General features: G+C 48.1%; 1 protein-coding gene across 1 annotated transcript in view; it reads right to left on the bottom strand.

Moving 5' to 3' along the window:
• LOC111972962 (protein tyrosine phosphatase non-receptor type 14) overlaps positions 1 to 9,782 on the bottom strand; it is a 107,700-nt gene that overhangs the window by 6,325 nt on the left and 91,593 nt on the right. Inside the window, exons 13-18 of the mRNA XM_070446775.1 lie at positions 8,852 to 8,941; positions 7,548 to 7,626; positions 4,953 to 6,634; positions 3,530 to 3,667; positions 2,471 to 2,694; positions 1,327 to 1,332 (exon numbers count right to left, since the gene is read on the bottom strand). Of these exons, the coding sequence (XP_070302876.1) occupies positions 1,327 to 1,332; positions 2,471 to 2,694; positions 3,530 to 3,667; positions 4,953 to 6,634; positions 7,548 to 7,626; positions 8,852 to 8,941 (2,219 nt within the window). The remainder of the gene's footprint in view (positions 1 to 1,326; positions 1,333 to 2,470; positions 2,695 to 3,529; positions 3,668 to 4,952; positions 6,635 to 7,547; positions 7,627 to 8,851; positions 8,942 to 9,782) is intronic.

Below are 9,782 nucleotides of genomic sequence, written 5' to 3'. Positions count from 1 at the left end.
AACGCAATGCAACCCCAACGCAATGCAACCCCACGCAACACAACCCCACGCAACACAACCCCAACGCAACGCAACACAACACCAACCCAACACAACCCCAACACAACCCCAATCCAATGCAACCAGCTGAGTGATCAGGCCACCTCGTGACCATAAAACACAGTGTTCAGGAACAAACAGGGGTTTTGTCCTCAACTTCCTCAGATGACTGAAATAAGAGGGTTACACGTTATTAGGCCATGGTTCAGTACTGAGTTAGCATTCCATTCACACAAACACACACACACACAACGAGGAGCTAAGAGCATGGGCACAGAGTGAGAGAACAGCTCAAGCTCATTTAAGAGGGTTTGGGGTTTGGACCACATTCCCAGGGAATTCCATTGAGTCAATAATTTGTAGATGTAGGCGATATGTATAAATAGTCTTTAAAGAACCCATTTACTTCCTTCCTTGATTCCTTCCTTCCCTCCCTCCTTCCTTAAAGGTGACCCCTAATCTACAGTTGAAGTCAGAACTTTACATACACCTTAGCCAACTACATTTAAACTCAGTTCTTCACAATTCCTGACATTTAATCCTTGTAAAAATTCCCTGTCTTAGGTCAGTTAGGATCAACACTTTATTTGAAGAATGCGAAATGTCAGAATAATAGTAGAGAGAATGATTTATTTCAGCTTTTATTTCTTTCATCACATTCCCAGTGGGTCAGAGGTTTACATACACTCAATCAGTATTTGGTAGCATTGCCTTTAAATTGTTTAACTTGGGTCAAACGTTTCAGGTAGCTTTCCACAAGCTTCCCACAATAAGTTGGGTGAATTTTGGCCCATTCCTCCTGACAAAGCTGGTGTAACTGAGTCAGGTTTGTAGGCCTCCTTGCTCACACACACTTTTTCAGTTCTGCCCACAAATTTGCTATGGGATTGAGGTCAGGGCTTTGTGATGGCCACTCCAATACCTTGACTTTGTTGTCCTTAAGCCATTTTTCACACAACTTTGGAAGAATGCTTGGAGTCATTGTCCATTTGGAAGACCCATTTGCGACCAAGCTTTAACTTCCTGACTCACTGATTGCTTCAATATGTCCACATAATTTTCCTCCCTCATGATGCCATCTATTTTGCGAAGTGCACCAGTCCCTGCTGCAGCAAAGCACCCCCACAACATGATGCTGCCACCCCCGTGYTTCACGGTTGGGATGGTGTTCTTCGGCTCCAAACATAACGATGGTCATTATGGCCAAACAGTACCCTTTTTGTTTCATCAGACCAGAGGACATTTCTCCAAAAAGTACAATCTTTGTCCCCATGTGCAGTTACAAACCGTAGTCTGGCTTTTTTATGGCGGTTTTGGAGCAGTGGCTTCTTTGCTGAGCGCCCTTAAAAAGGTTATGTCGATATAGGACTCGTTTTACTGTGGATATAGTTACTTGTACCTGTTTCCTCCAGCATCTTCACAAGGTCCTGTGCTGTTGTTTGGATTGATTTGCACTTTTCACACCAAAGTACATTCATCTGTAGGAGACAGAACACGTCTCCTTCCTGAGCGGTATGACGGCTGCGTGGTCCCATGATGTTTATACGTGCGTACTATTGTTTGTACAGATGAATGTGGTACCTTCAGGCGTTTGGAAATTGCTCCCAAGGATGAACCAGACTTGTGGAGGTCTACAATTATTTTTCTGAGGTCTTGGCTGATTTCTTTTGATTTTCCCATGATGTCAATCAAAGAGGCACTGAGTTTTAAGGTAAGCCTTGAAATACATCCACAGGTAAACCTCCAATTGACTCAAATGATGTCAATTAGCCTATCAGAAGCTTCTAAAGCCATGACATCATTTNCCTTCAGGCATTTGGAAATTGCTCCCAAGGATGAACCAGACTTGTGGGGGTCTACAATATTTTTTCTGAGGTGATTTCTTTTGATTTTCCCATGTCAAGCAAAAAGGCAGTGAGTTGTAAGGTAGGTCTTGAAATACATCCACAGGTATACCTCCAATTGACTCAAATGATGTCAATTAGCCTATTAGAAGCTTCTAAAGCCATGACATCATTTTCTGGAATTTTCCAAGCTGTTTAAAGGCACAGTCAACTTAGTGTATGTAAACTTCTGACCCACTGGAATTGTGATACAGTGAATTATAAGTGAAATAATCTGTCTGTAAACAATTGTTGGAAAAATGATTGTGTCATGCACAAAGTAGGTGTCCTAACCGACTTGCCAAAACTATAGTTTGTTAAGCAGATATTTGTGGAGTGGTTGAAAAACAAGTTTTATTGACTCCAACCTAAGTGTATGTAAACGTCCGACTTCAACTGTAAAATGCCTGGATAGATGAAAAGCAGAGGTGTTTTTCCACACTTATACTTGGTGACAGCAGCATACTAAACAATAGCTGAGTGAGAGTCAGAGAAAAGGGATATGGTTAACTCTGATTAGTCTACTTGTGTAGACTGTGTGTCCTGACCCCACCTTGATGTGTGAAGCATTGATGTAGCCTGTGTTGTTCTCCTTGTTGGGAACCAGCTCCACCCGGTTCTCCTCGTACGGAACCACGTCACGGAACCGGTTCCGCTCGCCGTTGTCGGGCAGCGTTGCCGTGGTGACCACGCAGTTGGCCCTCTTCTTTGGGATCTGCTCGTACTCCGTGAAGACCCTCTCCTCCTCCAACTTCAACTCTAGGGTCTTACACTGGAGCGAGAGAGGGTGAGAGCGGGATGGAGAGAGATAGAAGAGGGGGGTCGAAAGAGGTAATAAAAGAGGGAGGAAAGGACATGTGGAAAGAGGTTAGTTGAATTCAAGAGTGATAGGACTCTCACTCAATTCCAAAATGTCTATAATGCAACTTTTTGATAATCCACCCTAAAACATTCCAACCCATATGACCCTACCTACACTATGAATTCCTGTTCTCCATCCCGACAGTCTATGTGTAGTGGAGTCAGTGGAATGTGTTGTTGGGCTGGGGCTTATTGTGGCTGGGCTGTGAGTGAGAGGGTATGCAGCCAGGGGCTGGGGGAGTCTGTCTGTCTCTCTCTCTCCCCCCTGGGTCACATTCCTGACATATTAGCGGGCCTAGAGGCGATAAGCACGGTCATGCCACACGTTCCACAGCCCACTTAGCGCTCTGCTAGCCCCCGCTAGCCTAGCAACGCCTGGGACAAAGGCTGTGTTTCACACCTCCCAGCACAACTGTCTGGACTGGTGAAGAAGACCGACAACCACAGCTAGCTGTGTTAGCCATGAAATACTGCTCTACTGTAGCCTAACCTACACTTACATAGACAAACAACGGTAAAGGACAACAATATGTTAGTTAATAACACTAGCCAAGGTGGTTGATAATGTGCACAGGTGCTTTCGCAACAGCTAATGGGGATCCTAATAAAATACCAAAAACAGAACTATGGGGCTTATAGTAAGTAGAAAACCAGACGCCTGGAATCTCAGGTACTTTCTGACACTGTCAGACCCCCCCTCCCAGAACCCCCCCCCCCTGTTGGGCATAGCGGTGGTGTTGTCTTACCCGTTCATCAGCAGCCTTGGCCCCATCCTCCCGGGGGTTCTCTGGTACAGGCACCCTGGCGACATAGAGCCCGTTGAGGGCCGCCATCATCAGAGGTCTCTTTATTGAGTCCACCGACATCTTCTGTCTCTCCAGCGTCTTCAGGAAAGAGGACAAGCCCGCTGTCATGGTTACGGTTACCGTAGCGATGCAAAGACTGAACCGTGCCCGCCCTGGTGAGTGTGTGGATTAGATCTGTTTGTCGCTAAACTTTGCTTGATCTGTCCTGGGTGCCCTTGGTGGGGGAGTAGACGTGATGCTTTGCTAGCTGTAGACTGTCTGTCTGTGGATCCTACAGAACACTCACTCCCCTGATCTATCTGACCACATTGTCTTCTCTCTCTGCCTCTCTTCACTCCCTCTTCCTGTACTATCCTCCCCACTCTCGCTTTCTCTCCCTCTCTCCTTTGTTCTCTCTCACCTTTTCTTTCTCCCTCTCGCCTCTTCTTTCCCTGTCTCTTTCTCTCTCTCGCTCTCTGTCTCCCTCGCTCTCTCGTTCTCGTTTTTCCTTTCTTTTCCTCCTTCTCTCTGAGACACCAAACCCTGGCCCACATTGCCTGGTCCCTCCCTCCAGGATTACTTCTCCTAATCTCCCCTCCACCCCTCCACCTCTCCCCCCTTCAGCCCTCCTGGATCAGCCCAAACAACAGCTTGGTGGTCAGGGGGGAACCCTTAGGGTCTGGACCGAAATCTATAGGGGAGCAGGTAGGGGAGAATGGGGGTGGGTAGACGTATGGGCGTAATAGGCTTATGGATGAGAGGGGGGTAGGCATAATGGGGAAAACATATAGGGGCATATAGCCATATGGAAATTAAAGGCTGGCTGGACAGGGAGGCTTTAAAGTTGGGACTTTCAACATGCTAACAAACACGCATGCACCCACCCCCCCACACACACAAAAAGGGTAATCTAATGGATTAATGGTGGTAAGCTGTAAGGACTGGAACCTAATGTTACCCTCAGGTGCTGAACTCCAGATTACTGTGTTAATCACTTACTGGGAAAGTACACTGCAGACAAAACCCAAACTGTTTGTTTGTTTACAGCAAGGGTGATGTTTTAGACACATCTTTAACAAATCTTTTTTTTAGGCACTGTTCACTGTGTTTACCTCCTCAAAGCCCTGGACTATCGAGGAGGACTTAATGAAGTGAATTGATGAAGTGGATATGTGACGGTTGTAACAATTTGTAAAGCCATGTTATAGCAATGGGTTCATACAGAATACATGTGCCCTACATAATAGACATACAGTATGTTTCAGTTTTCTACACACCAGAATATAATATAGAATAGATTGAATAGAATGAATAGGATAGATTGAATAGAATAGATTGAATAGAATAGATTGAATAGAATAGATTGGAGTAACGTGTATCTTACCCTCTGTGCAATCTCTCTCTCCACTATGCTATCCTCTAGAGAGAACATCTCAGACACTGGCCTCTCTTTAACTGGCTCCTTCCGGACCCTCTCCTTCACACTGGTCAGGTCTGGCTCAGAGATTGACGGCCCCAGAACTGCCCCATTCATCCCAGCCTGATCCCCACGGGTCAGGGTACCGCCACCACCCCCTACACCGCCCTGACTCTGCCCAGCTTTCAGCACCCGGGCCTGGGCTTGGCTTGGGTCCTTGGTTCCCTGGGTCTGGTGTCCCTGGTTGTGGTGGTGAGGGTGGCTGTGATCGCGGGAGCGGAGGGGGGCGTTGGTGGCTGGTCTAGGGTGTCCGGGGTACTCCGGAGGGGGCTTGTTGGGGAGCTTGGCAAGGGCGGCCTGGAGCTGGGCATTAATGTCCTCGTTCAGACCTGGGATCTGAACGTCCAGCTCAGGCCTCTCCTCTTCCTCCTCCTCCTCCTCTTCCTCGCTCTCACTGCTGTGGATCAGCATGGTGGCGTTGGAGAGGGTCTTCTGGTGCTGGTAGGCCCCGCCCACTCCCTGCGCCGTGGAGGATGGGATGGGGGTCTCTGGGGCTCTCTGCACAGGCAGCTCTTTGGGCTGGTGAGATTGGGGTTGGGGGGGTTGTGATTGAGGCTGGGTCTGAGGTTGGGGTGGCATCACGTGCTCTCTGAGAGTATTCCTCCTGTTTAGTGGGGCAGCCATCCCCTTCAAAACCACCATGCCCTCCATTCCTCCTCCTCCTCCCCCCCTCATGCTGCTGGTCACTTCCATGCTGTGTCTCTTCCCCAGGGCTGATCGGTGCTTAGCCGCAGTTAGCGGTTCGCTAACCTCCTGCAGAGACTGGTGCACCACGGCAGAGCTGTCCGGCTGGAAAGTCTTCACAGACAGCTGCACCATGCGGGTGACCAGCTCGGGGCTGCTGCCGCCCATGCAGTGGTGCCGGTGGCTGGCCAGGTCCGGGGTACTTGTGGCGGGTCGGAAGGACGGGTAGGGAGGGGGCGGCCGCGACATGTGGTTCCTCAGCATGTTAGCCGTAGCGCCGTAGCTCCCTGTAGTAGCCCCCTGTTTGGTGTTGGCTAGTTCAGGCGTGCTGACCGTGTGAGAGATGGAGCTCCCACCCCCTCCTCCTCCACATGCAGACTGGCAGGGGCCCTGACTGGCTCCGGGGCCCAGGTGAGGAGCAGGGTTCACAGGCTTACTGTAGCTGACCTGAGGGCCATAAGGGTTAGGTCCTGGATAGGGGCCCCTCTCTCTCATCTCTGGCTGGCTATAAACCAACGCCTCTGGCTGACGATAAGCATAGGCATTACTAATATTGAGACTCCTCAGTGATTGGCTGTGAAGGTCATGGTGGGCGGGGAGCATGTGGCACTTCTGGCGCATCACAGCTTCATACTCTGGCGTGGGCCTATAGGAAGGGGCGATGATGGCACTATGGCGATGACTCGGGATGTAGTCGGGGCGCATCAGCTCGCTGCCAGGGATACTGAGGTTAGAGGAGATGGGTGAAGGTTGTACGAAGGTTTGGGAGTGGTTAAGGGAGCTGAGGCTGGGACTACTGTACATGCTGCCATTGGGAACAGTTCCATTGCGGAAGCCGAATTCGACCGGACACCGGTCCAGACTAGTCTCAGACTTGTAGTAGGGGTCTTCATGGAATATGCTGTCTGTAAAGGGAGGGGGGGAGACATAGGAGAAGCAATGAGTTACAGATTCACACACATAAAGCATCCAAACACACATATTCACATACTGTTTTCATACACTATCAAACACACATATTCACATACTGTTTTCATACACTATCAAACACACTCAGATCAAAATGATCGATGCCACCCTTCAAATAAGAGCTTATCACACACCCACACAGAGTTACCCACACTGGGTTACCCACACAGAGTTACCCACACAGAGTTACCCACACTGGGTTACCCACACAGAGTTACCCACACAGAGTTACCCACACTGGGTTACCCACACTGGGTTACCCACACTGGGTTACCCACACAGAGTTACGCACACTGGGTTACCCACACAGAGATACCCACACTGGGTTACCCACACTGGGTAACATATGCACAGTGTTTTCTCCCACTCTCTCCGAAGTGTCAGAGATCATGATGGAAGTGTTCTGGATTAGAGGGCAGAGTAAGTGGGTGAACGAGAGAATGAAAGAGGGAACGCCACCACATTTCTCAGTTTCTCAGCACTCCAATCAAAGTGATCTGATTGGCTGAGAGATTGTTAAAACCGAAATAGACACTGACTCATACTACTGCTGGGAAATGCGTAGTTAGCTTGATTTAACAGTTTACTTTTATGACCATACAAGGACTTCCTGTGTAGATGGATACATCTACAAAGTGTGGAAGGAGAAAACACTTGAATGAGTTAAATCATATCAAGACCACTTCAGGTTACACGCCAGATGGAGAGATGGAGCAGTGATTGTGACTGATGATATAAGTGAATGTTATACAGTATAAAGGAGGTACCCGTCATACATGAGTACCTTGTTGAACTGTAACCTACATGACCAACATGTAAAAGTCATGTAAATGTGTTTTTGTCCAGTACCTTGAGAGCTCTGTGTGTCCTGGTAATGCTCTGCATACTGGGAGTGCATTGGCTGGAGGATACAGGACTGGGGCCTTGGCTAGAGAGAGCGAGAGAGAGAGGGCGAGAGAGGGAGAGAGAGACAGAGAGAGAGACAGACAGACAGAGAGAGAGACAGAGAGAGAGAGAGAGAGAGACAGAGACAGAGAGGGAGAGCGAGAGTGGGGGAGAGAGAGAGAGACAGAGAGAGATGGAGAGAGAGACAGAGAGAGATGGAGAGAAAGAGAGACAGAGAGAGAGAGACAGAGAGAGAGATGGAGAAGAGAGAGACAGATGGAGAGAGAGAGAGCAAAGAGAGAGAGAGAGAGAGAGAGGAGAGAGAGAGAGAGAGCGAGAGAGAGAGAAGAAAGTTCATTCAAACCTGTGATCTAAGGGGTCTCCCACAGTGGACTGTGGTCCTCCAGAGAGTTGATTTGGACTGTACCACCATTGTGCCATGCAATATAGCCTCCTCATTGTCCCACCAGCAGGGAGGGAGAGAGGGAAATCACTGACTCTATTGTCAGTCACATCGGAAACACAACGCCCCAACAACGCCCACACAACGGCCACACAACACTCAAACAACGCCCTAACCACCCACCACCACCACCGGCCTGGGTTAGGGCTGCCCTGATAGAGAGGGGCTTTAAAATCGTCCTACAGTTCCTGAATTCAAAACTGTTAACCATATAATACACAAAGCCTAAACTCTTCAGTAACTCGAAACGTGGCAGCAAAAGATAGAAGGAAGCTTGCTATTGCTTTTCTAATTAATATATCTAAATGCAAGAAGGAAGCGAACGAGACATGACTGAGTGATTGACAGTAAAACCAGAGGAGAAGGCGGTGGGTCCAGGTGGGGGCGCCTCCTGGATAGGTGCCAGGGGAGTGGGCGGGTCTAAGGGGAGAGAGAACCAGAAGAGACGAGAGAGAGAGAGAGAGATGAGAGAGAGAGAGAGAGAGACAAGAGAGACAGTAGAGAGAGAGAGAGAGAAGAGAGAGGAGAGAGAGAGAGAGAGAAGAGAGAGATGAGAGATAGACAGAGAGACACAGAGAGGAAGAGAGAGAGAAGAGAGAGCAGAGAGAGAGAAGAGAGAGAGAGAGAGAGAGAGAAAGAGAAAGTAGATAATGCTGAATGTTATTGCACATTTTGAACCAATAGTTATAAAACTCAGTGGATAGTGCTAAAAACAATGGACGTCATATCTGAATTCTGCCATCTTCAATGCACGTTCCCATTGTGGAAAACTGGACAGTAATAGACTTAATGTTACAGAACTCACTCTGCACAGATCTTGGTTCTGTTTGTAGAACTTGGTGTCCTGGCCGTGAAGAGCCGAGGCGATTGTACTTTGGACAGCTCTATGGTCATCCTGTGGATACACAACACAGTGTATCACAATGTCAACAACAATGACACAATTGTCAACACAGCCCGACAACACAACAATCATGTACACAATGGCCAACAACACAAACACATGGTACACAATGTCAAGCACAGACCACGACACCACCAACACATGTACAAGGAATGTGCACACAACCGTGCATACAATGTCAACAACCATGACAACACACACGAAGTACACGAATTGTCAACACACCACACAGCAAATCACATGACAAATGTCAACCACACGTGCCACCAATGTCAACACACCATACACACACACAAGTACACTAATGTCAAACACACCATCGACACACAACACATTACACAATGTCAACACACAACAAACACAGTACACAATTGTCAACACTACACCACGACACACATCACACATGACACAATGGTTCACACAACACACACATGTACAGATGCATCACATCAGTAAATCACACATCAACACAACATGACACAGCACACAAGTACAACAGAGAAACAACACAGATCACGAACACCACAACACATGTACAGCAATGTCAACACACGTGCACAATGTTCAACAACAATGTCAACACACCATGACACACAACACAAGTACACAATGTCAACACACAACACATGTACACAACGTCAACACACGTACACAATGTCAACACACAACGACACACATTACATGTACACAATGTCAACACACCACGACACACAACACATGTACACAATGCCAACACACAACACACGGACACAATGTCAACACACCACAACACATGTACACAATGTCAACACACCACGACACACAACACACGTACACAATGTCAGCACACCAC

The sequence above is a fragment of the Salvelinus sp. IW2-2015 genome, linkage group LG14 (genome assembly GCF_002910315.2).
Source record: "Salvelinus sp. IW2-2015 linkage group LG14, ASM291031v2, whole genome shotgun sequence".
Lineage (NCBI taxonomy): Eukaryota > Metazoa > Chordata > Actinopteri > Salmoniformes > Salmonidae > Salvelinus > Salvelinus sp. IW2-2015.
The sequence above is the reverse complement of the archived record's forward strand: the minus strand, read 5'-3'. Positions and strand labels throughout refer to the sequence as shown.